General features: G+C 39.3%; 2 protein-coding genes and 1 long non-coding RNA gene across 5 annotated transcripts in view; all 3 read left to right on the top strand.

Moving 5' to 3' along the window:
- LOC120572807 (sialoadhesin-like) overlaps positions 1-27,116 on the top strand; it is a gene marked incomplete in the record, with an annotated part of 288,199 nt that overhangs the window by 217,317 nt on the left and 43,766 nt on the right.
- Positions 2,975-9,678, top strand: LOC120573031. Its single transcript, XR_005641605.1, has 3 exons — positions 2,975-3,184; positions 4,413-4,484; positions 8,372-9,678. It is a non-coding gene; the product is annotated as an uncharacterized LOC120573031 (long non-coding RNA).
- On the top strand, positions 20,035-26,782 carry LOC120572820 (high affinity immunoglobulin gamma Fc receptor I-like). 3 transcript variants are annotated; one of them, XM_039822285.1, is made up of 6 exons: positions 20,035-20,507; positions 21,182-21,217; positions 23,278-23,541; positions 25,127-25,369; positions 25,730-25,918; positions 26,570-26,782. In XM_039822285.1, exons 1-6 carry the CDS (start codon positions 20,477-20,479, stop codon positions 26,677-26,679), a joined length of 873 nt encoding a protein of 290 aa, XP_039678219.1. In that variant the 5' UTR covers positions 20,035-20,476; the 3' UTR covers positions 26,680-26,782. The 3 variants fall into 3 exon arrangements, with proteins under 3 accessions (XP_039678219.1, XP_039678218.1, XP_039678217.1); XM_039822284.1 differs by lacking the exons at positions 20,035-20,507; positions 21,182-21,217 and adding an exon at positions 21,682-21,871 and having other exon boundaries at positions 23,303-23,541; XM_039822283.1 differs by lacking the exons at positions 20,035-20,507; positions 21,182-21,217 and adding an exon at positions 22,127-22,434 and having other exon boundaries at positions 23,303-23,541.

Raw genomic sequence — 27,116 nt, 5'->3', positions numbered from 1 at the left:
ACGGAGCTGAAAGCGGTTGGGTCTACCACCACTGCCCCTCCACAGCCACCCCCTCCCGCTCCCCCAGGCGCCTCACACAAACCGGTACATTTTTGCCAGGACGGCACGGCAGGTCGGCGGAGGTGTGTCCACTGCCACCAGAGGACCACGGTGAAGTGCTCCTCCTGTAATAAGTGTCTGTGTTTCACCGTAAACAGGGATTGTTACAACGCATGGCACACCCTGAACAATTTATAATGACTCATTTCTATGTATTTATGTAAATAGTTTTTTCAAGTTTTTCATGTGAATAGATTTTGTGTCATTCATCCGTGTGTTTCCATCATTTGGACCGTCAGCTGTTGGGTTTCTCAACAAACTACAGGTCATCTGTGATCCCTGCCCATGTCACAGCACATCTTTTTTTCATTTTTGTAAGTATAGTGTACATGTGTATTGGGAACATTAAAGACATTTCAAGTTAGTGTTGTGTGTTTTTGTATTTTGCATAGTTCAGTTTTGCACTTTTCTAATATTTATATATAAAAAAAGTTTGCCAGTGCACTTTGTTTACCCTATTTTCTATCAAATCTCTTGGGGTGGAATAGAAGAAAATATGGGTTTTGTGTGGTTAGGCTTATGTAATGCTGTGCCTAAATGACTGACATCAACTCCAAATACATTGCAAGATACCTCAGAATGTTAGCTTTCATTAAAGACTAAGATTATGTTTCTAGAGAAAGGGGTTCTCAAGTTATAAGCCTTTGAAAACTCTGTATGCAGTCTTGGTAACCAAAGTCCCTTTTTGGAGTCTCCAAGTGGACCTAAGACAAACGCGCAGACATACCTGTAGAATTTTATTTTTTTTAATATAAAATCCATTTTTGAGTCTTTTTTTTTTAGCCTACTAATGACTTACTGTGTAGGCTACGTCTACATCAGAGGAAGACATTGTACTTCTATATTTACCTGACAGAGAACGCTGCAGATTCAGGATGATGTATGTATGTGTTCTCCAAAAAACAGTTGTTTTAAACTTTCATTGCTAAAAAAAGAACCAAAAAACAAATAAATCAGGCCGTCAGGAAAGTGAAAGGAGGCCAAATGTCACATACGTTTCACATTTGAGGTATTAAAGAAAGAAACAGCAGGAAACTGTGGCTGGAGGTGTGAGGAGGATATAGATGATGACAATGCTATGGTACAGCCTCCCAGTCAGTCAGTCAGTCAGTCAGTCAGTCAGTAAGTCCGTCTAGCAGCAGCATGGCGATAACAACACTGTGCACCGTCATTGGTGAGTACTAAAAAGTTAACTGCGTCCTTGTTTCTGAGCAATTTCAATCTCAATATCTTAACGTTAGATTGAAAACTGTGTTGTGTGTCTAGAATTAGGGATAGGGTTAACAAGATCTCCATAATAACCTGACTTAACCCTTGTGTTGTCTTCGGGTCAAATTTTACCTGTTGTCTAAATGTCTATATCAGAAATATGGGTTTCTTTTTAACTAACTTTAAAAAGAGAACTACATTTTGATTACCCAAAAATAACATGGTTGATTCCATACAGTGCGCTTCGCGAGTAAAACAAAAATCTCTACTTTCATTGAATTTTGTATTTTCTTCAATTTTTTAACCTTTGGAAGAAATAGAAATTTTTCGAAACAATATCTCGACTGAACGTTGACATTATGCCCTTCTGTGATTATCCTTCCATTAATGTTAGTCTAAAAAAATCATAATTTCTGCTTTTTAACTCAAGAATTAGGTATAATTTCCTATAAATGTGCTTTATTGACCATGAATTCCAAAAATAGGTGTAAAACTAGTAATATGTTGGTGTTAGTGGTGTTTATACATGGTAGTGAAAAGAAGAGTTACACTTCACTGTGTGTGTGTGTGTTGTTAGGCAGACAAGTGTATGCAGAGAGCATCCGCGAGATGCAGCGTTATCTTAAAGTGTTAGTTTCTCATATCGTGGTTTCACACTGATAGCGACGACTTTTACGCGTTATTGTAAATGTGATCACATTGTGGGTGAAATGTGAAGGTTTGGTGGTGTCTTCTCTATTTTTTTCGTAACGCCTTGCAGGTGCAGATGCTATCAGCTTTGGTTCTTTGAATTGTTTTTTTTTTGGCCTTCATACTGTAGCGTTGCTTTGCAGACAGGCCGAGAGCACACTGCGTTTATATGAATTGAAAATAAACTTCACAAAATAACTTTGCGTGTTCCAATCAACCCGACAGTGAATGCAGCTGAGAGGTTTGTTGCTGTTGTGTTTGAAATTGGCGCCTGCAGAGATGAGGGGGTGCCACTTATTGTTCAAAATAACATCCGTAGTGAAAGAAGGCAGCAATGTGCTGGGTTTGCCGAGTGTCCACACAAATCGGAGAAGATTGCCTGCATGTTTACTTCTGCAATAATTTAAAGTTTTCTGTTGAGGTGCATTTAACTTTATCTAACTCTCCAACAAATCCTCCAAACCACAAGATGATATCGGTCGTTTATTCCTTTTTCAACCTACAGGAGCGTTTTATAATGGAAATAAAAAATAAATAAAAAAAAAAAAAAAATAAACATAAATCCAACAGTACCCAGCACCTACAAACCCAAAGCCAGCAAAAAAAAAAACAACAAAATTAACTATTTACACCAACTAAGGTGGAGTTTGCCAACAAAGAACCACAATAACACAAAACTACACAGTAAACACAGTAATTACCACACACGAGATCACTAAAAATAACCATGTCAAAAGTCAAAGCTAAAGGCGCTATTCGATGGGGTTGAGAAAACAAAATAACAAAAGTAACACAAAACTACGCACTTCAATTAAAACCTGTAGTGAGACAACACACACAAACATCAAGTAAGAAAAACGACTTAGGAGCAACATCCAACATTCTCCTACACACAGCTCTAAACCCAAGTACGGTGCTAAAACAAAAAGGAAAAATACAAATAGAGAAATGAATATAATAAGGGTGTAACAAACCACCTTGACACAGAGCTTTTTTTCCTTTGCACAGAGCTTTTTTTCCTTTGCATTGAGGCCAACCTGTGGTCTTTGTGTTTTTGAAGCAGGGCATCCTGAGTTGCCTAACTCCCTCTTCACACACATTCTACTTCCTGTGGTGGGCCTTGCGCTGGTCGCGCCTGTCACGCTTGTCTCTGTGATGCTGCTCTGCCTCTTAAGAAGTCACAAAGGTCAGCCTGTTTAAATGTCAACAAAATTTTGCATCCTGCTGTTCCAGCGATACTTCTGTCGAGCGCGGAAGCTTTATTCTTGAACTAGGAAACAGTTGTATGAAATAAATAAATACATCTTAAGGTCCACTTACTAGCTTTTTCCTCATTTTCAACTCATCAAAAAAGTGTGTTTACATACACAGCAGTAACGGTTTAAGTGAATAACTGGGTTCTGCCAGTTCTTCCCGTATACATAAGCGGGGAAGAATGGGAAAAAATGACCGGAGTAACTCTACATCTGCCAAGGTACAGCCAACAAGGCTTTACATGGCATTTGAGAAACCGGGGTATTGCCTTAACCCGTATATAATCTGGTTTATAATCTGCATCTAAACACATGACAACTGAGCTAATTCATTCCGCTGAAAAAGCCACCAGATGCAGAGCAGCCTCAGGAAAAGCTAGTAATCGGACCCTGACCGTGAAAATGTTTTGCATGAATGCATGTCTGTAGTTTGAAAAGCGATTCAACGACAGCAAAAAGTCTAATATTAACTGGGAGTGACTCCACCTGCGTAAATCTGACTGCAGTCTGGGCAATAAAACAAACTTGAGGTCCTACTGTTCATTTTAAATAGAGCAGATACCTCTTTTGTTCTTAAGGGACATCAGTAGGAGAGTAATGTTCGTCAAGCAGGTTTACAAGTTTGGTTCACGACCAACCCTTTCGTTACTGTAAAAAAAGTAAAATAAATATTTTTCTGTTAATTTTAAAGAATGAATCGGTAAACTGCAGGTTAATTCAACTTCATGACGTCAGCCATCTTTAACGAAGTTTTAAAGAAAACTGTAAGTCTGCATGTCCCACAGATTCTGATCTTTAAAACAGGCTTTAAGTTTAAAGCAATGTTTCGTATTGTTTGTATTCATCAGATAATAACGCATTTCAGGTTATTTGACAATTTTCTATTCAACCAATTGATGACTATGGATATTAAAAAGATTTTCAAACAGAACATCATGCTGTTACATACATGGCTGACAGAAAATATATCTTCTCCTTGGTGGTGAAATCAGAATTATATTTCTACCGTTTCCATGTTTACATTTTGCTTTATTGTCCAAAAGCTTCTAATCCCAAGTTTTCAGCAGCAACATTTCCATTTTATTGGAATAAACATTAAACATATATTTTTTAAATGTTAAAATGCTGCCGGTGTGTAACAGTGAGTGTGTTGTTCTGCAGGTGAAGTGGATCATGAGGTCTCGTACACCGACGTTATCATCACACAGGAAGTGGAGCCCAACAGGATCAGAGGTAAACAAAAGAATACACTTATTAAACTCTCACATATATATATATATATAAAATACTATAGTATAATGTTACACCCTTGTGTATATATATATATATATATATATATATATATATATATATATATATATATATATATATACACACACACAAGGGTGTAACATTGGTTTGAGAAAAGGGGGGAAGGGGACAAAACAGGGGGCCAGAAAATGTTTTTTGTTTGAATCACATTTCCTGCATTTCTACATACATTTAAAGGGACTATGGTGATATAAAATCTAGGAAATAATGACCATATTGACCATAATGATAAATTATGCCAGAAAGAATAAGACTAAACTTTGTAGAAGAAAAAGATGTTTCGTTATTGCTTAAAATAGGTGCCAAAAACTGAGACTTATAAATAAAATAATATCAAACTAATTTAAAATTGGTGGGACACAAACAGGTTTTAGAAAAGTCATCCCTAGTGGATATTTTGCCCTAGTGCATATATATATATATATACTAGGCCTGGGCAACAATTACAAGTTTTAATTGCGATTAATCGCATGATTTCCCTGATTAATCGCGATTAATCGCATTGCTATACGCAAAATCCAATAATGAATTCAAAAGTAGTGTATAGCGCAATTTTATTTTAAATGTTCTGCCATATGAACGGATTTGTTCTGCAAACACTTAACATTGGCATTTTGTTTATACTAGGGCTGCAACTAACGATTATTTTAATAATCGATTAATCTGTCGATTATTTTTTCGATTAATCGATGAATCGGATAAAAAAAAATGCTCCCACACCTTGGATGACTTAGGTCGTACTGATTTCTCTGCCTCCGCCGTGTGTTTCAGAACAACGTTACGGGTCTCTCCGGTCTCTCTCCGGTCTCTCTCCGGTCTCTCTCCGGTCTCTCTCTGGTCTCTCTCCGTATTTCCTCTACGCCCGCTCTGCTCTTTTTTTCTTTTCTTTCGCTCCGCACTGCTCCGCTCCGCGCTGCTTCTCTCTGCGCTCAACTAAATTTTTTTTTTTATCTCCGCAACTGAGTGGCGTAATAATTGCACGACACAACGAATCGATAATGAAATTCGTTGCCAACTTTTTTAGTAATCAAATTTTATCGATTTTATCGATTCATTGTTGCAGCCCTAGTTTATACAGTAGCAGTTAAATAAAATATTTAGTGTAAATCTCAACTTAAACAATGTAATCAAAGCAAATACAAAATTGAAGCTTATTGCCACTGCCAGGGGATTCATGTTATTCTGTTATATATATATATTAAAACTTTAAAACTGTGATTATGGTTACCCAGTGATGTCCAGTAGTCCCCAGTGAGAGCAACAGCGGGTGCACGTTGTAAAGTTGTCACTTTTGCAGTCCTCTCCTTTTCATAAGAACTCGTGTATTCTTCTTGTAATGGTGCGTCTCGAGGGAATCTAATACCTGCCGTCATTTGTTGCGATTCTCTGAATGTTTCTCAGACCGACGTCCTCCACAACACTAATCGGCCTGCAGTCTGTAGCTATCCACTTTCATTTGTTAGCTTCTCTTTCCTTTGTTTATCTATTACTTCTCCCACATGCTGAATCTAACGTAGTCTGCCGATGCGCCACTTTTTGTTTCGGTGAATGATTTGCTGGTATCAACTGTGTGTATTGCATTTAGGTGATATTTCAGACTGGAAGTACTCCGGTGATAAGAAAATTCAACTTTGCAGTGGATACAAATAACTTTGGTTCTGTCGACTGCGCCATCTGGAAGAACTTTATGTAAAAAGTTCCGTACCTTTCTCCATGTTTGTTGGTTTGTTTATCCGCCAATTCTCCAGTTCCTGTAAGCGTGGCAGGAGTCAGCGACATACTTTTACAAAAAGAAATAATAAAAACTGCATGAAATCAGACTGACCCAGTTTCTATCTTTATCAGACTGACCCAGTTTCTATCTTTATCTTTTAATGATTTAAAGTGACGATATTAATCTGATACAACACATGGAAACAGACAAACATCAATATTAAAGATACACTAGAGAACTTTTTGTAACATAAAATAATGTTTCCAAAATCATTTCAGTGGTTCATCAACTCGGTGAACGGCACTTCTGCATTTGCTTTGCGGCCCTCTATCGGCTATAACCGCACTACGCAAGTTTGCCAGATCGGGTAGCGGATCTGTAGTTCGAATGAGACATAATGGGACAATACTGCTTCCAAACTGTAGGTGGACTGAAGCGGGAAAAGTTCACTAGTGTTGCTTTAAAGGCCCTGACACACCAATCTGAAGGCCGACCGTTGGCAGAAAAGGCAGTCGGACTTATCAGTTGGCTCCCCGAGGTCCAAAAAGTGCCTCAAACATACCGAAGCGACACCAACATGAGCGTACGTTCAGCGTGTGCACAAGACGTAATACGTCTCCTTAACATCAGGCGGCGCTAATCTGTATTGTCAGCTAAAAAATTAAAACCGGAAATGATGAACGTCATTTTACGAAAATAGTTCACTGAAACGTGTTTCTGAAAACATTTTAAGCGAGAAATAGGCCGTGCAGTTGCTGAATCTGTCTTCATTTCAGATCGACAAAGATCAGTTTAAAAGATTCGTCAGATTCTTAGAGGCATCCGTCTCTCATCCCGCTCGTCATTTCCGGGGTAGCGCTCCATCACGTTCTCATACTTCAACGACATGACAGGTCGATTGCAAATCCTCCCCCAATACGACAAACGTTCTATTTAACGCCACGATACGTACCTACATCACTGATTTAACTCTGTTGAAGCCAGTTAGTTTAAGAAAGTGATTGTTGGCTTCACACGGGACACGAAACGAGGTCTCCTGAGTCAAAGTTGTGTTTTTGTTTGACCCATTAATCCACAGATTACAGGTCAGTTTTTTGACATTATAAGTAGTGGACAAATCTGTTATTTCCTTACTAAAAATAAACCTCATACTGTTGTTCTTCTCTACGTTCTCTCGGCTAAAAGGTCACAACTAAAGGGGAAACCCTCCTTTGTTCTTTGTTTTCTGTTAGTATGATCACATCTACATATTTATATCTACATCTATATAGAGTGTGGTCTAGACCTACTCTATCTGTAAAGTGTCTCGAGATAACTCGTGTTATGATTTGATACTATAAATAAAATTGAATTGAAATTGAATTGAATCTATAGTATCTAGGGATGCACCGAATCCAGAATTTTGGGGTTCGGCCGAATACTGAATCCACTGATTAAGATTCTGCCAAATCCGAAACCGAATACTGAATCCTACTCCCATCCTCAGTCCATTAACACAGTAAACACATTAATGAAGTTGTCTGGTTAAAACAAGTTTTTAGCTGTGACTGTCCTTCCTTTGCCATACCTGAAGTTGCTGCATTTTGGCTGCTGTCTGTAGATTCCTTCATGCACAACTCATATTCTTTCGGATGTTTCATACCAAATGTTGTAACAGCGGCCATGTTGTGTATTGTTTAGGGTCCTCGCCACCACGAGACAAATCGGCATTGTAAATTGAACATGTAGCTGGACTTGAACGGCCTTCTTTTGACTGAAAGTACTGCCAAACAACAACTTTTTCTGCTCACGAGTTCCATTTTCACTTTCTCACAACCTACTGCATTGAACGCTCTGCCTACCTAAACACCTTCCCGTAATCAATGACGCCGCCATTACATCGAAAATTGTAAGGTTTGGCAGAAAACAAAACCCCGTCAAAAAGCCCAATATTTGGCCGAATCCGAAGCCGAATCCTGGATTCGGTGCATCCCTGATAGTGTCATTCTTTGGCAGTATTATACATTCATGATTCTGCAAGGCCGCCAGGGAACAATGACATAATGTTATACCTGTTTCTATTATTCTAATAATGTGATTCTATGCTCCTGGACAGATGTGGACGCTGCAGGGACCGTCTACTCTACTGTACTCTACATCTGGGTAACACCTGACGGAAAACATTAGCACAGTCTCACTCCCAGCGCGTCAAAAACAGACGCTATGACTTTATGTCTAGTGTGCTTTTACAGAGTTACAAAGTTCATTAAAGGGTTTGTCTTCTGAGCAGCCTGGCTGAAACTTTTTCACAAAGCTGAGCCACTTCATCGACGAGGGAATGAAGGCTTAACGGTCGACCAAAAACACAGACGTCTCAGTTTCATCGTCTGGATATAATGAAACCATACAGTTCATTGTCTGTGCAATAAAACAAGCTGAAACTGTGCAGTTGTGAAATAAAGTAAAATAAATCCCATGAAAGCAGACACAGTAAACACCTCCCCCGTCTGTCCTGTCTGTCGAGTTCTCAACACCAGTTTGTGTATGGGAATCAAAATTGGATGTTTTCCGTGTCAGACATTGGTGAGAGATTCAATCATTCATTCACTTATCTCAGATGCATCATTGGTCTGTATTTTCAGAGTAAAAAGTCAAAATTTTGATTAAAATCAGGAAATGCTCAAACAAAGACGAAGTCATCAACGCTGAGACACTGAGGGAAATTTTTTTATTGTGAGCATGAGATACTTTGCTCGTACTGCTAACTTTATGTTGCTAAAGTTAACCCTCTGAGGACAAAAGATGCAATGGCGAGTCCAGGCGACTAAAATGTCATTTTGGACATATTTACTATTTTATGAATATATATTGAGGTACTTTTGGGAACCCACGAGGAGACCTGTTGAACAGGACCGAAATACAAGAATCAAAGTCACAGTGCAGGGTAAGAAACAAGCCCGGTTCAAACATTAGATTCATGACTTTTAAAGTGACTTGGAGTCTTCAAACATCATGACATCATAAAGAGGCTTATATTTCCCTAAAAAAAACCTGAAAACTTCACGAGAAACTCTGTTTTGTGGTTTCGTGTGAGCAGATGATAAGTCAGGAAATAACAGTAAATAATAAAAATGAACACGGTGCTCAATCAGTCTTAAACAATTTAAAACTTCATCGTCTATGTATATTTCTTGAAGAGCACTTATCCGCCCTAGTATTTCAAAAAATTCTTCAATATGTGCCAAAATAGTATCTGCTGATAAAAAATGTTGATCAATTTGAACTGCTGATGATAGCATGCTATCTCGGAGCCCACCGATGTCTTCCATTATGTCCGCACTCTCCCTTCGCCAGCCTTTTTTTGCCCACAGCTCTGGTCTGAATGTGACAGATAGCCACGCCCCCTGATTTGCATGTAATAGAGAGGGAAATCAATAAATGTAGCATTAGGAAATAAAAGTCCACAGAAACAAATAAATGTGGATTCATGAAATAAAATTCTCTTGAAATAAATAAAAATGGACTTATGAAATAAAAGTAAGGCAAAGCAAGGCAAATTTATTTATATAGCACATTTCAGCACAGGGCAACTCAAAGTGCTTTACACAAACATTAAACAAATAGGAAATTAAAAAATGAATTAAAGCATTGACGAATACAAATATAATACAAGAATAGAATTAACAGTTCAATATAAAATAAAAATTAAGGATAGGCAACATCAAAAAGAAAGGTCTTCAGCCTTAATTTAAAAAAGCTGAGAGTCGCGCCTGACCTGCAGCTTTCTGGGAGTTTGTTCCAGATATATGGAGCATAAAAAGTAAAACCTTTTAATATATTTAACTAATTGATTCATTTATACATGAATATTTACATTTATTTAATTATTTATGGATGTATTTATTGCCTCATTTATTTATTTCATGATGTATTTCAATGGCATATTTACAGTATTTATTTATTCATGTATTTATGTATCTATTCATTTATTTAATATTGAATAAAACGGCATTCCATATGTTTGATGTAAATATTCGCCCATACATTAAAAGACAGAAATATATCTTTAAAAAAAATATAAGCACAAATATTAAATTCACTCACACGCTGTAATTAATCAAAAGCCTGAGAGAAAAGTAAAGTTTTGTTTTTTGCTTTTAAATGTGGACACAGTTGTGATGGACCTTAGGTCATACGATAATATAAGATAAAACTTTATTGTCTGTTCACAGAAAACTTTCTTGCATCGTCTGCTCCAAGAACCAACAGAGAACAATAAAACCATCTTTATGGTCCACCAACAACAATATATGGCGAGTGGATTGTGCCACAGATAACCTACTGAAGGAGATTTGTGACTCTAACGTGGGGATTGACTACACATCGAGAGTGAATTCAAGTCAATCAGTAGACCTAAGTTATAGCTAGAGGTTAAAATGTCTTTCACTTCATTCAACATATACATGTTCCAGGCCCTTTATCCATGATAAAAGTTGCTCTGAAAGTACCGACAGTATAAAAATAACACGATAAATTAAATTGTAGTACCTCATCAGCTTATGTGACCTGCACTCTTGGAAGAATGCATTGTAACTCTAACATTGATTGAAAATTGGCGCCATCTACTGGATCATTTGCACTAATTGCCTTACTGTTTTTAAGCTTCATAGATCTGTTTACATGTAACTTTATGTACGTATGTGTATATGCATTATGCATGTACACACTATTACGTACAACTTATGTCTGTACATAGTCAAACGTTCATGTTTAACGTTACCTTGTTTATCTTTGTTTTTTAGCCATAACGTAATGTCTGTTTCTGTGTTGAAAGCAACACAAATTCCCTTGTGTTTGGCCAATAAAGCAGTTTCTGATAAAAACACGAAATATATGTAACTTTCTTATTTATTAAGTATCTTTGCAGATACCCCCAATTAAAAAAAAACAATCCAATTTGAGTCAAAGGCACCACGATCTCACTCTGTGGGCTGGTGCTCCATTCCTCAGCTAGTTGGCAATAACCCCAGCAAAGTAAGTAAGTAAGTAAGTGCATTTTATTTATACAGCGCTTTTCACAGACAAGGTCACAAAGTGCTTTATAATGTGCATAGACAATAAAAACATGGTAAAAATAGTCAATAGAAAAAAATACAAATACAACAGAGTCAATTATCAAATAAAAGACATAGGCTACCCAAAAGCTAGCCTGAACAAGTGAGTCTTCACTTGTCCCTTAAAACAGTCCACATTCTCAGCAAACCTAATGCTGGTAGGTAGAGCATTCTAGTCTGGGCGCCATAGCCTCAAAAGCTCTATCCCCACACGTCTTCAGACGCGTGTGAAGAGCAGCCAAATCACTGACTTATTTATTCTGTAATGGGGAAATGTCACTCAAGCACCTTCATATTTGTTTTAACATTAGTAGAATAACCTTAATAGTTGATTTGTTTGTATTTTTTGAGTGAATTGACGTTCATTTTGGGTAACAAGTGGACGCAACTGTCACTAAGGCTAGCAAGCTCCCCAGCTATTCTGTATAAGCTGTTTTTTTATGATTTTTTATTTAGGATTGTTGTTCGGACAGCTAATATTTATAAGCATGATTATTATTATAATATAACATTATATAATATTATTAGCCACACATTAATTAGTAACACAAAAGCACCAGAAAGTAAACAAAAGAATACTAACAAAATGCGAATCTGTTATGGTTTTGTATGTTTCTGTTTCCTGTCTTATTTTGGTGGTCTGGTTTTCTATCTTGTCTTGTCTAGTTTTACTTACTGTCTGTTGTTTTCCCGCCTGTTTGTCTGATGTCTTTCACCTGTTCCCCTGGTTACGTTGTTTTTCCGACTGGCAGCATTCACATGGTCGGCATGCGTGTTCTTCTTCTGTTATATTGGCGTTTGGCATAACAACTTGTTGCATGACTGCCACCAACGGTTGGCCGTAGCCTAGAGCATCAGGTGTTTGAAAAACATGGAGGCCACAATAACAAAAAATTTGCTGCTGTTTTTTTTTATGCGAGCATAGAAACAGCACATCAACCAGGTGTTTGTGTTATCTGCAGGACAACTAACGGGAAAAGACACGGATAATGTGTTGTTTTTTTATACATAGGCCTATTTATGAATAATTTGAAACATGTTATGTCTGTGTATGTTTCTTGGCAGAGGCATTTGTCCACAATAAACAGTTTATTATCATTGAAATATGTTCAGTGAACCAAAGTCGCCTCCATCAAACGTCAGTTGTCAACAATGCGTCACCAACTGGGGAACTCGGGTATCAAAATCCAGCCCGAGTTTCCCACCTCTATTCCGACATGTTACTTGAGGCTGTGTTTATGGTTGCTTTCTATGCTTTCCTTAGGGTACGCGGGAATTAATTTCCGAGTCAAAATCATTCAACTCCAGTAGAGATATTACATTCTCTGATCTGGTATTTCATGCTAGTCATTATTGCTTGAAACTTAAGTATTCTAAAAGAGGTATTTCTGTTCTATTGTGGTTGCTCGCACAGACTCACGTTTCTGTCCACCCTTTGTTGTATGGATCCCAAGCCAGAGTTGACCAGTGTTCCTGAGTCTCAACTGCCATCCAGCCGTCCAGAGTATTCACACTTGGCTGCAACACAAACTAATATATTTATTCACACACACAATGAGGCATATTCTCAGTTGTGATTTAACTGTATTTTTTGAGTTGCTATATAGGCCAACTTTGATCTTGACATATAGGCTAAGCATTGTGTAAATAACAATAAACCCACTATTAATTACATTATCTTAATGCAGTGTAACTACTTCAGCATGTAAATAATGCACCTCAAATACAAACGTGGGCGAGGGCGTTCAGTAATCACTATTATATCGACTTAACAGCCACGTGCAATTTAGCTCGCAGGGGAAGAATACAAACATGCCACAGTCAAACCAACATAGAGGAAACACTGACAACAATAATAACCTTTTGAACCATTCTATCAGCTGGAGTACGCTCCCCCTTATAGCCTGCATGGAAGGTCTGCAGAACCCTGTAACTCTGAACAGCTGGTAGAGAAAACGGATGGATGAACAGATTGGTGTAATGTTGAATTCTGCAGTGGCGCTAACCTTAACATCTCTCCTACATTCTTTCAGGTGGTGGAAACAACACTGAACCTGATCATGGGAGCCCTTGGTCAGATGGTGATGTACTCATAATAACTGACATAGCATTACATTAATTTTGCTTTTCTTTTTATTTTTGCAACAAGAGGAGTTGAAACTTGAACCGACCTGCCAGTTTACACCAATCAGACGAGACGGTGTATCATCTCCATAGAAACAAGTCTCTGTACTTCTGTTCTTATTTCAGACTTTCAGTTGGGATTCGTTCATGCTGGATGTCCACCCGAAGGAACAATGCTCGGCTCTAAGGTAGGCCAGATTATGATGTAGTCAGGGGGAAAAAATGACTGCATGTCATTTTTTTTGTCATTTTTGTTGCTTTTTCCGACTTTTTTTGTGACTTTCTCAGACGTTTTTGTGATTTTTATTTATTTTTTATTTTATTAATTTGTTGTTTTTGCAACGTTTTGTTGGTTTTTTTCATTCTTTTCGACTTTTGTCACACTTTGGTCAACATAAAGCCCTAAAAAGTCACCAAGTAGTTCCGTAGCCATCATAGAGTTTAGCAAATCAAAGTTTAGCAAATCACAGTCTGAAAACTGTTTCCTGTCTGTTTGGTTTGGCGAACAACGAGGGCCAAAATTTATTGTGAACCTACAGTGAAACACGGGCCGAATCATAGTCTGCGACGAAACCTGGCCTCCCGGCCTTGAGTTTGATACGTGTGGTCTAGACCCTACTCTATAATTGACAGAGCAAGCATTTGGTGCAACGGCAATGAAAAAAAAAACTTAACAGGCACCTAGTCCACTACTTCCCAGTGCCCCGAAACTCAAACTGCATCATTCACTTCCACACACATACTAAACAGATCTTCCAGTTGTGTTCTCCATATTTGGGCAAAATAAGGTGCATTGCTCTGCCTTCTTTAGTATAAAATATGAAAGCTCAGAGTAGCACTAAAACGTACTTCTTGCAGCGTGTGTGTTAGCGCCATCCTGTGGTGTTCAAAGGACGAGTTGGAAATAACAGATCCACATTTAATTTTTGTTTTTAATGTAGCGCACTCATTTAGAACAGCAAACAGTCAGTTTCACCAGAACTCCTTTAGTATGTGTCCTATAACACCTTTTTTATGGACATCCTGCAGCCAATCGGAATCGAATCGGAATTCACCCAGACCATGGTATAATAAAATGAACTGTGAGCTGGGAGGAAAAGTAAAGTCATGGATGAGATGTAATGCAGCTGGTATAGAAGATGCTGCTATAGAAGATGGAATAGAATACAATTGATATAATCTCACCAGTGCCATTTTGGATGCCCGTTTTCCAAAAATCACATTTAAAATGTATTTTCTTATACACAGTGTGACTCACTTGATTCATCAGCTCAAAGGCCTCGATAGCCAGCACTGCAAACACCGTTCACCATTTGCTCTCACTTCGATGCCATGTAAATAAAATATTTAGAATTAGACTGGGTTATTGAGGTAGTCAATGGGCTGAAATCTCTTCAAATTCCAAACAAAAATATATAAAACAAAAGCAAAATATATTAAAAGAAAACTGACGGGGCACCATGGACGCTTACCTGGTTGAGCTTGTACCACATATACCAAGGCTCAGTCCACAAACAAAAAACTAGGACAGATGTTTGATGGATAATGTACTTTTTGGAGGTCTTTATTACCTGCCTTGTGAACTTCAGAATCCGATTTATTGGCCAAGTATACTTGCATACAAAAGGAATTTGACTTTTGTAGGTGGTAGCTCTCTTCTCTCACCTCCTCTTCTCACAGAAGAACCAAACGACCAAAACGCGAGAGGGGGAGAGATTCGGCTGGAAGTGCTCGGGGACCAGAACCCTCCTGGAGAAAACCCTCTGGAGCAGGGACATCTTTAGTCTTTATGGCCAGTCTGTAGGTTTTATTACACTCCAGTCTTCCTACGTCTATTTTTTAGTCCAAAGAAAACTCAATATACAGTACAGGCCAAAAGTTTGGACACACCTTCTCATTCAATGTGTTTGTTTATTTTCATGACTATTTACATTGTAGATTCTCACTGAAGGCATCAAAACTTTGAATGAACACATGGAATTATGTACTTAACAAAAATGTGTGAAATAACTGAAAACATGTCTTATATTTTAGATTCTTTAAAGTAGCCACCCTTTGCTTTTTTTGATAACTCTGCAAACCCTTGGTGTTCTCTCAATGAGCTTCATGAGGTCACCTGAAATGGTTTTCACTTCACAGGTGTGCCTTGTCAGGGTTAATTAGTGGAATTTTTTTCCCTTATTAATAAAAAAGCAAAGGGTGGCTTCTTTGAAGAATCTAAAATGGAGATAGTATCTTGAGGCCACGAGATAGTATCTTGAGGCCTCGAGATAGTATATTGAGGCCACGAGATAGTATCTTGAGTAGCTTTAGGGAAGGGTTATGTTTATTGTATTTAGCAGACACTTTTGTCCAAAGCGACAAAATATGAATCTACAATAGTTAAAATGAAGAGTCAACAGTTTTAAAAAGTTGCTAAGCCAATATTAAGCAACATAGTAATAATAATAATAATGGCAAAACAATATCAATAATAACATAAAAATAAACAAATACCATAAATAAACAAATCATAACTCTAAGAATTAATTATTTAAGTGTAAGATCAACAGATCAGTCTTTAGACCCCTCTTGAAGGATCCAGAACAATCACATGAACGCTGAACACTAGGCAACTCATATCATAGAATGCACGCTTATTTTAAGAGGACTGTCTGCAGGGAATGTGTCTGACCAATCACGGTGGGTGTGGGCCGCCTGGGCCAAAAATGCCAGGGCCGATTTTTTTGTCCCAGTCCAGCCCTGAATTACCGTATAATACAGGAGAAGCTCTCAGGCAGTTTGGAGTTTTGGACGCTTCCATGCTATTCGCGGCGCTTCAGCATGCAGTTCCCGGCGTTTCCGTTGCGTGGCGTTTTCTACGTTTTTACACACCAGAAACGTGTCTGACGCGGCGCTGCTGCTGCTACCTTGTCTGTACACATGGATGTTTGCCATAAACATAAATATATACTTATTTCATTACAGCAAAGACAACGTCGGCAGTATTACAGAATATTTTGTTGAAACTGAAAGAATTATTCTTTCTTTCTTTCTTTCTTTCTTTCTTGCCTTTTTGAGGGGCTTAACATTCAAAAACTCACCAAAATTGGCGGTCGCATCAATCCTGGTGAAAATGTACATATTTTAAGGGTTTCGGGAATAGGCGCGCAAAAATGGCTCGCTAGCGCCCTCTACAAAATTAAACAAATTGAGCCCCTGCAGTACGTTTAATGTAACGTGGCCCGCCCCCTATGCTTTAGCCACACCCCTTTTCACAGCTAATGAACTGTATGACGTAGAGTCTTGTCTGAGGTATCATTGAACTCAGCAGAGAGTTACCTTTTCATTGGTGACGATTTGCAATGTCTGACTGCGCGCAAATGCACGGTCGCAACGAGCGGCGTCCGCGAGTAACCCCGACGAGCGCAGAGGCGCGAGGGCCCGTCCATCGCTGCTTGCAGCTTTAATTTGAAATTGAATTTATTAGTGTTTAACTTGTTAAACTTTCAAATTATGCTATTTTATTCTAATTATTCAAGCTGAGCCATTCAAATGTAAATAATTCAAATTCACTATCAAGTAAAACATATTTCTGGCCATATGATCTAGAAATAATATTTTAGCCCCACTGCAGTGCATTTCTTAGAGTACATGTGCATGCATCGTACAGAAATGTTCCAGCTTACCTGTGACGAGGAGCAGAATGATGAAACCTGCAAACATCATGACTCTAAGAGGTCTGAACAGTTAATGAGCATATATATATATATATATAAATTCATGACTATTTACATTGTAGATTGTCACTGAAGGCATCAAAACTATGAATGAACACATTGAATTATTTACTTAACAAAAAAGTGTGAAATAACTGAAAACATGTCTTATATGTGTTAATTAGTGGACTTTTTTTCCCTTATTAATGGGGTTGGGACCATCAGTTATGTTGTGCAGAAGTCAGGTTAATACACAGCCGACAGCCCTATTGGACAACTGTTAGAATTCATATAATGGCAAGAACCCATCAACTAAGTAAAGAGAAACGAGTGGCCATCATTACTTTAACAAATCAAGGTCAGTCAGTCCAGAAAATTGCGAATGTATGTATGTATGTACTTTGAATGTATTCCCAAGTGCAGTCGCAAAAACCATCAAGCGCTACAACGAAACTGGCTCATATGAGGACCGCCCCAGGAAAGGAAGACCAAGAGTCACCTCTGCTGCTGAGGATAAGTTCATCCGAGTCACCAGCCTCAGAAATCACAAGTTAACAGCAGCTCAGATTAGAGACCAGATGAATGCCACACAGAGTTCTAGCAGCAGACACATCTCTAGAATAAATGTTAAGAAGAGACTGCACGAATCAGGCCTTCATGGTCAAATAGCTGCTAGGAAACCACTGCTAAGGAGAGGCAACAAGCAGAAGAGATTTGTTTTGGACAAGAAAAACAAGACATTAGACCAGTGGAAATCTGTGCTTTGGTCTGATGAGTTCAAATTTGAGATCTTTGGTTCCAACCGCTGTGTCTTTGTGCGATGCAGAAAAGGTGAACGGATGGATTCAACATGCCTGGTTCCCACCGTGAAGCATGGAGGAGGAGGTGTGATGGTGTGGGGGTGCTTTGCTGGTGACACTGTTGGGGATTTATTCTAAATTGAAGGCATACTGAACCAGCATGGCTACCACAGCATCCTGCAGCGACATGCCATCCCATCCGGTTTGCATTTAGTTGGACCATCATTTATTTTTCAACAGGACAATGACCCCAAACACACCTCCAGGCTGTGTAAGGGCTATTTGACCAAGAAGGAGAGTGATGGAGTGCTGCGCCAGATGACCTGGCCTCCACAGTCACCGGACCTGAACCCAATCAAGATGGTTTGGGGTGAGCTGGACCGCAGAGTGAAGGCAAAAGGGCCAACAAGTGCTAAGCATCTCTGGGAACTCCTTCAAGACTGTTGGAAAACCATTTCAGGTGACTACCTCTTGAAGCTCATCAAGAGAATGCCAAGAGTGTGCAAAGCAGTAATCAGAGCAAAGGGTGGCGACTTTGAAAAAACTAGAATATAAGACATGTTTTCAGTTATTTCACACTTTTTTGTTAAGTACATAATTCCATATTATATGTTCATTCATAGTTTTGATGCCTTCAGTGAGAATCTACAATGTAAATAGTCATGAAAATAAAGAAACACATTGAATGAGAAGGTGTGTCCAAACTTTTGGCCTGTACTGTATATATATATATATATATATATATATATATATATATATATATAATATATTTTTTATAAAAATTAAAATAAAATATATGAAAATTATTATTTACAAATAAAAACAAAATGGGTACTATTAATCATTTATTAATGTGTTACATTAAATGCATAAAGAAAGTATAGACCACTACAAATCTAAACGGGTCCCTCTAAACTTCACTCATAAACAAGGGCCCATGAACTGGATAACTGCAGAGATCTACAGCTGAGGTGGGAGACTCTGTCATAGACACAATAGTGTATACTGCACAAGTTGGCTTTATGGAAGAGTGCAAGAAGAAAGATTTAAAATATCATAAAATTAATTCAAAGCACCTGGAACACACCAACATGTAGGATGTGTGGTAAGCAAAATCAACTTTTGACAATGCAACGTTTTTGAAAAGCAACACACTCATCACCTGACGCACCATCCCCACTAAACATGTAGCATCAGGTTTGGCTGCTTCTTCAAGAAGGAAGATGGTTAAATGATGGAAGATGGATGGAGCCAAATACAGAATTCTGAAGAAAAGATGGAGTCTGCAAAAACCTGAACTGGGACGAGATTTTTTCAACAAACAATGATCAAAACATAAAGCAAAATCTACAATGGAATGGTTCACAAAAAACATATCCAGGTGTTAGAATGCAAGTCAAAGTCCAGACCTGAATCAATCGAGAATTGTGAAAAACGAAAATGTTCACAACGCTCTCCATCCAACCTCACTGAGCTCGAGCTGTTTTGCAAGGGGAATGGGCAAAAATGTAGTTCTCGATGTACTAGAATACCCGACTACAGCTGTAACGCAAAAGGTGGCGCTACAAAGTATTAACTTGGAATAATTTTGATCAATATTTATTTTTATTTGTTAAAAGTTTGAATATCAATTTTGTCACTCATTGTGATTTGATTTCAAAAATTATATATATTGGAAATTGGCAAAGAAAGTAGGGGAATAAGCACTGTGTATATATATATATATATATATATGAAAGTAAATCAAATATAAGCTACTAAGGTACATTTTCTTTGACATGTTTCTAAACATGTATTTCTTTGTGACTGCATGCACAAGTTACATTTGTAATAACTTACCTAAAATGTTACACTAGACCTACATTTAAAATAATCATATTCTACTGTAAAGAAAAGAGAGAACTAAATATTTAATGGACCAGCACACTGGGTAAGTTATCAGAATATGTGACACCACTGTAACTGCTAAATAAAGGAGTTAAACTTTAACACGTTGTTTGGGGTAGTTATGTCATCCCTTCACACTAATCTGGACACGTTTTCTTATTTATTGTCATCACAGAGCCTCAGAGGTCCACACGGCCACACACACACACCACGCACGCACAGCCACACATACGCACGCACGCACGCCCACACAATCTGTTTGTGAGAACGGTCTTTAGAGACAAACTTCATATGAGAAAATGGCTTAACTTTAAACTTTTTGTTTACATTGTGGTTTCAGTTATTGCTTTTTTCATGTCAAAATATTCATTTAGTTTTCTCTCTCTCTTTACTTCATGTTATGGTTCGGTGCCTCTTTTTGAAGCTGAATGTATCTGCTTTAATGCAACTAAACACAGATATCTCAGCCCCTCATTGCATGTGAGAGGAAACCACAACACTGACAGCCACGGTTACAGAGGAAGGAGGAGGATGTGACCATGAACTGATCAAATTGTAGCTCTCATCAACACCTAGGTATCATTGCACCATTGTTAGGATGGAGAAAATATCTCTACTGTGGCTGCTCTGTAAGTATCATCATGGGTGGGTTTCTGTCTGGGCTGCAATGTAGCAATAATGACTAGAATACTGTCATTTATTTCAATTATTTGCAGTTTGGTTTTTACATGACTTTCGAGGCTGTGTGTATAGACAAAGTCTGCAGTTTCTAGTTTCCAGAACATATTAAATTACATTAGTTCATGAAAATATTACTTTGAGACGATCGGATAATGTTCTGGCCGCATTTTTTAATGTGTGTTGATTCCTTAAGGGGAAATTCCACCATCATCAGGTTCAGTTTACTGGTCCTTTACTGGTCATCATTCGCATGTGAAAACAGTGGTGAAATGCTCTATAGGAAACATAGTAAACAGTGTTTTGGGAGTATGACTGAAAGGTGACTCCATTTCATCCGTTTTGACTCTCTTGTGTTTTGTGAGTGACTTCAAGCCCATTTTATCACTGGAGTCTCGTAGCACTTTTGACAAAATAATAATTTCCTATAAATGACAACATGTCTCTGTGCTTTAGATATTTTCGAAACATGGTGCACATGGTACACACTTTTATGCAGCATCGGTTCCCAGCAGAACAAGAACTAACATCCGCTTGTGTTCACTACGCTGCAGTTTATTTAGCTTTCTCTGATGTCTTGTTGCAGGTAACACCTCAAACTAACCTGAGTTTCATTTCTTTTTAGTTCTCACCTCGATGCTAAGATGCACAACAAACCAAGGTTAGTTTCAATTCTTCTATCACATCTGATAGAACAGCTAACCCTCTTTCACACATGGTTCCCGGTATAATACTGGGATAGCCTCGCATTATCACAGCGCTGTGCTGCAGTCAGGCCTGGCTACACCACAGATACATTCTGGGATAGGAGAGAAAAAGAAACGCTCCGGGTTGTTTGCATTTTCTTTAAACCAATTACAATCGTCTTGGGCGGCGCCAGTGCTTGAAGTGGGGAAAAAAAGGTGCCGGTACTTTCTTATATTGGCAAATCATTATGACATTTGAGAATTCTACAGTGAAAAGCAAAACTTGGGGATATTGCTGGTACAACAATGTATTGTTATTTATTAACAACATAAATGTATGTATTTATTACAAGTTGTGTGTGTGTGTGTGTGTGTGTGTGTGTGTGTGTGTGTGTGTGTGTGTGTGTGTGTGTTTCTCTTGACAGCTTTAGTCCCCTCTCTGTCTGGCCAGCAGGTGACAGAATGCTGTTACATGTTTTGCAGCCCAGTTTGTTATCTTTAAAAACGAGCCAGCTCTTCGTGGAGCAAAAATACATCACGTTGTTCCTTGACCAACAGTCAGGCCATCCATGTGTTTCGTTACTCACGTTATTGTTGACGTCGGTGTCATTGACTAAGGTAACGTTAAGGTTGGTAGCTGCAGACTCCTCATTAACGCTAGCTGTTCCGCTCACATCAAAGTTAACGTTAGTTTGAAGCTCATGAATCGTACCTGATGTTTCTGGTTGGACTTGGACCTCTGTTTACGTGTCTGGCTCTAGCACACGGGTTCTTTTTTCTGAAACCAGGCTAACACGTTTTCAGCAGTGAAAAATCTGTTACGGTCAGGCTGCAGGCATATAAGACAGCTTTTCCGAACTGAGGTAAGTCTCGTAGTGCCCTCTGGATAGTGCAGTTTATGTAATGTTAGGGTCATTCTCTCTGACACTGACGCTTTCTCTGTCAGTGGTAGAGTACCGGCGTGCGAAAAGTAGCGGTACGCAAGAAAAACCGGGCCACTTTGAGCACTGGGCGACGCAGCGATGGTGGCTAGCTCCTTGAATCAGAAACATGCATTCAATCAGCAGAGTCTTGTGATTGGTTTGCTCGCACCATGTGAAAGTGTCTTTCGTCAGACCGACTGCAATGTTACTGCTTGCATTCCCAAAACAGCTTTACAGGCATTCTTCCTGGAATGTTGCCAGGCCTTGAGGTGGGAAATTGGCGGCAGATATTTCCCTGAATATTGTTTCCTGCTCCCATTTACAAATGACCCCATGCAGGATATGTTCCCGAACACTTCAGGGATAGACTTCACATGGTAAAAGGGGCTTTCTTACTTCTACGTACAGTACAAGCCAAACGTTTGGACACACCTTCTTATTCAATGCGTTTCCTTTTATTTCCATGACTATTTACATTGTAGATTCTCACTGAAGGCATCAAAACTATGAATGAACACATATGGAATTATGTACTTAACAAAAAAGTGTGAAATAAGTGAAAACATGTCTTATATTTTAGATTCTTCAAAGTAGCCACCCTTTGCTTTTTTATTAATAAGGGAAATAATTCCACTAATTAACCCTGACAAAGCACACCTGTGAAGGTAAAACCATTTCAGGTGACTACCTCATGAAGCTCATTGAGAGAACACCAAGGGTTTGCAGCGCTATCAAAAAAAGCAAAGGGTGGCTACTTTGAAGAATCTAAAATATAAGACATGTTTTCACTTATTTCACACTTTTTTGTTAAGTACACAATAAACATAATAAACCTTTGGCCTGTACTGTATACTACAAGTGTTCAAATTTAGATTTTTTTTTTATCCTGCCAGAGGCCTCATTTATCATGTGTAGAACACATTGTGAATGTGTGAAGAATGATATCTATCAAACAGGCACACACACACACAGACAAAAATCTCGCCTGTTAGACATCCTGCTGCTCGTATCCAATCATTCAAGGGGATGTTAAGTTCAATTTAAAAAAAAAACGTGAAAACTCATCAATTTATTTTTTAACCACCGCATCGTGTCGACCCCTCCCCACCTAGCCTCTCTGACTGTAACTCCCAGCAGCTCCCAGTTCTTCAGCTGGACGTTTGTGTCTCTGAGCTGCGAGGAGGACGACAGCGCTGCTGGATGGACTCTGAGGAGGAACACCACCAAAGAACAAATGATGACTCAGTGCGACCACTGGGGAAGATCTGATGGGTCTTCCTGTGTCATCAGCCACATCTTCCCATTGGACAGTGGAGTTTACTGGTGCGAGTCCAGAGAGGGAGCAACCAGTAACATCATCAACATCACTGTCACTGGTAAGATCAGACAATTAATCCATCTATGAGTCTGTCTTTTTATTTCTAAACGCAACCACTCACTGTGTAGGCTGAAATGTTCACTGCACAGCAGGGAACTAAACAGTAACACTATTCTTCTATTCACACCTATAGTTCGGTGGACTCAGTGCGATTCAGGGCTGAAGTTGCAGCATTTTTCATTTGGTTCGGTTTGCTCTCAAACCGCAGCCTGGTTGACACCAGACCCTTCTCAGTTATAACTGGTGTTAAACACTTTAAACACATGTCATGCGGTCACTTGTTTATTGAACAGAATATCCGCAACTCGCCGACACTTCTGGTCTCACAAATAATGGAGACCACATTTATAACGTCTCACGTTTCCTGGTTCTGCTTTAGAGTTTGTAATATTTTATAAGAAGGCAAACTATGAACAGCTGACGGACAGCGAGGGAAAGAGAGAGAGAGAGAGATGATGACGTCACACAGACTGATGATGTCACACAGATGACCAGCGACGTGTGCTCAGAACAGATTATGGATCTGAAAGTTATCGTACCTTAAATCATATAGAAGTCTGTAAATTGTGTGCAAGGTTGAAACTGCAGGCTAGTAAATGCTTTGTAAATGTTTTTGGTTCACTTCCTGTATTTGGGTCGGACCGCATTTCTCACCTGAAGTGAACCGAACTCTAGTTCACTTGGAAGGGAACCGAGACCCCCGTCATTAAGTTTGTTTGTTTGATCCGCAACAGAGTTCGATTGAGCTCTCACACCGCCCCAAACCAACCGGACTATCCAACCCAACTCTTCAGGGTTTTTTTTAAATGGCGTGTTTGGTGAGGGTGGCCTGAGCAGACCCTCCTTCCGGCTTTGGAGGGTCTGAATAACTAGTGTAAGCAACCTTAAATCTTTGTGGAGTAAAATATGTCACGTTTGTCCTGCAGGTGGTGCCAATGTAAAAGGTCATGTTGTTAGCTGTGATGGCAGTCCAAAGACACATTCTTGTTAAGCATTTTTTATTATTCATGTAACCCCTGGACTCAGAGTGACTCAGGTATGATGCAGACTGTGTGTAACGCACAAAGCATCTCTGTACTCTGTACTATTCAGAGAACAGGAACAACAGGTCTCTGTGATATGATGATGCTTGACCCTAAAGTTAGAGTAAGGAATAGCTCTCACAGCTATCCTCACTCATTCAAGCATACATGCACTTGATGTACATGCGTTGCTGTGAGTGTGTGTTGCGGATGATTGAATAAACCCATAACAATGTTGTGCTTGTTTCTGTTCCTAAAAATGTTTATTTTCCACAGCCATCTGACCTCTGCACACAGGCCAGGGGAGGAGGTTGTGAGTCCTAACTCACTTGGCACAGCGTGTGGTTTAGGCGATGATTTGGTGTGATTTGTGTTGATGATGATGGTGACGGTGATGACGATGTCTACGCCGCTGATGTTGATAATTGTGTTGTGATGGCAAAGATGTTGATCCTGTCTTCAACATGTGTGGTCACTATGAGGTTGCTTACTAATGACGTTGAAGTTGATCAAGACTTGGCATCACAGAGCTCAATCCAAGGCTTTTTTTTCTGTGTTGAGGTGGACCAGTGATCCTGGAGAGTCCTGTCCTCCCTGTGATGGAGGGACATGATGTCACTCTGCACTGTAAAACAAAGACGTCCTCCAACCTCCCAGCAGCTTTCTACAGAGATGGCTCCTTCATCAGGACTGAGCCTGCAAGTCACATGAACATCCGCGGGGCTTCCAGGTCTGATGAAGGCCTCTACAAGTGCAGCATCAGCGGTGTTGGAGAGTCTCCACCCAGCTGGGTCTCCGTCACAGGTGAGGAGGTTACCTTTGTACGGTGGCCGACAGGGGCAAACGCACCGCAACTTAATGAAACACATGCAAAAGTCACGCAAAAGACAAAATGCAAGCAAATTAAGAAATCATAAATTTGACTACACATGCGCAGCATTTAGCAAACGCGCTGCAAATACACACAACACAACCAAATACACAAACGCGCTACAAATACAGAAACGATGCAAAAAGAAAAGCACATGAACCCCGAAAACAAATGCAACAAAAAAAATTCTTAATTTGCTTTTGTTTTGTCTATATGCGTGTGTTTCATTAAGTTCCGTTGTGCGTTGCGAGTTAATTCATCAAGATTTTCACCAAGTGTGGTTCTCTCTACAGGTAAACCCACGACCACGGCCCCTCCCCCTGGCACAGACCTGCCCCCGTCCTCAGTGCCCCCCACATCAGAGCCCCCGACCTCAGACCACCACTACCTTGTGTTCAGACTGGTCTGCCACCTGGTGGTATTCTGTCCGTATTGCATCTCCACTTTCATCATGGTGTCTTTATATCGACGCAGGCCCACAGGTACATTTTGCATCTTTTAATACTGTTTATAACATGTTAGTCTGGATCAAAAACAAGTACATTTCCAGCGTGTTGCCGTTCTCAAAATCGCGTCGATACGGGAAGCAACCATAAACTTCGAGCTACCAAGCTACACACTGAAAATGTCAAGTTTTGAAGAAATTTGGGACGGTGCGACAAGGCAAGCCTGCTTGGTTCTTTCAGGGAATGATTGTAAAGATTTAAAAAGAAAGTTTATGGCAGCTCCTCTCTAACTGGGACATTTTGGGACCGATTGGTGGGATTGCTGTGGACGAGGTACTCACAGTGAGACACTGGTAAGAGCTAATGAGGTTTAACCATGTTTCAGCTATTTTAAATAGCTCACGTTACTGTATTGTGTCAACAGTTAACTTCATTTATTATTGTATGTGGCGTTTTCTTTTGCGGAGTGAAAATGTTCCAACAAAACAAGATCCTTCCCGAAACTATTTAGCAGAGCCACCGTCGCTGCGTCCGGAGCTTAGCGCCGCCCAAAGCGATTGTGATTGGTTTAAAGAAATGCAAACAACCCAGAGCATTTGTGGTGTAGCCAGACCTTCTTCCCACAGCGCTGTGAATATAGAGCTGGTAATGTAAAACTAATAAAATGTATATTGACTGTTCTGACAGGAAATGACCTACCTGTCTTCATGGCAACAGCCCCATCCAACCGAGCTGAAGAGAGCTTGACTGAGGACTGTGATGAGATTGTGGCAGTCAGCACCGTGCATCACATCTGACCTGAACAGATCGGAGACAGAGTTTAACGTTATATCAGTTGGATGAAATAATCTGTCATTTGAATCGCTCCTTTACTGCAAAACCACATCCGTCTTTGTAAATCTGAAAATTTTCAATAAAGCTTTATTTGTTTTAGTAGTTTTTCCTTATGTCCTTCCTGTTCAAGAGTCACTGCAGATTAATATGTAGATACTTGTACTTATTGGATTGTTTTAGTGAGACATCCTCTGCCTATCTTTAAAGAAAACGTTACAGCAGTGTGGCAGAGGCAGTGTGAAAATGAAAAGAGGGGTCGTCATTACTTTTAATTACAAAAATAGGGTAAAGGCAGAAGAGTGTTAATGGGGCAGAGACAGAAGACACATATTAATTATGACAAGGCTGAGACTAGGACACTGTGGACTTGCATGTGATTTGGCAAAGATGCAAGCAGATG

Source organism: Perca fluviatilis, chromosome 14, assembly GCF_010015445.1.
Source record: "Perca fluviatilis chromosome 14, GENO_Pfluv_1.0, whole genome shotgun sequence".
Taxonomy (NCBI): domain Eukaryota; kingdom Metazoa; phylum Chordata; class Actinopteri; order Perciformes; family Percidae; genus Perca; species Perca fluviatilis.
Note: the sequence above shows the minus strand (reverse complement) of the source record. Positions and strands in the feature narration are given on the sequence as shown.

What these genes read in the sequence shown, in the direction of transcription:
- LOC120572820 (XM_039822283.1), top strand. Translation starts at nt 22,265, where the DNA reads ATGGTGGCTAGCTCCTTGAATCAGAAACATGCATTCAATCAGCAGAGT. An exon ending in GAATGTTGCCAGGCCTTGAG is followed by an intron (nt 22,435 to 23,302) that starts GTGGGAAATTGG and finishes AACTCCCAGCAG; the next exon opens with CTCCCAGTTCTTCAGCTGGA. An exon ending in CAGCTGGGTCTCCGTCACAG is followed by an intron (nt 25,370 to 25,729) that starts GTGAGGAGGTTA and finishes TTCTCTCTACAG; the next exon opens with GTAAACCCACGACCACGGCC.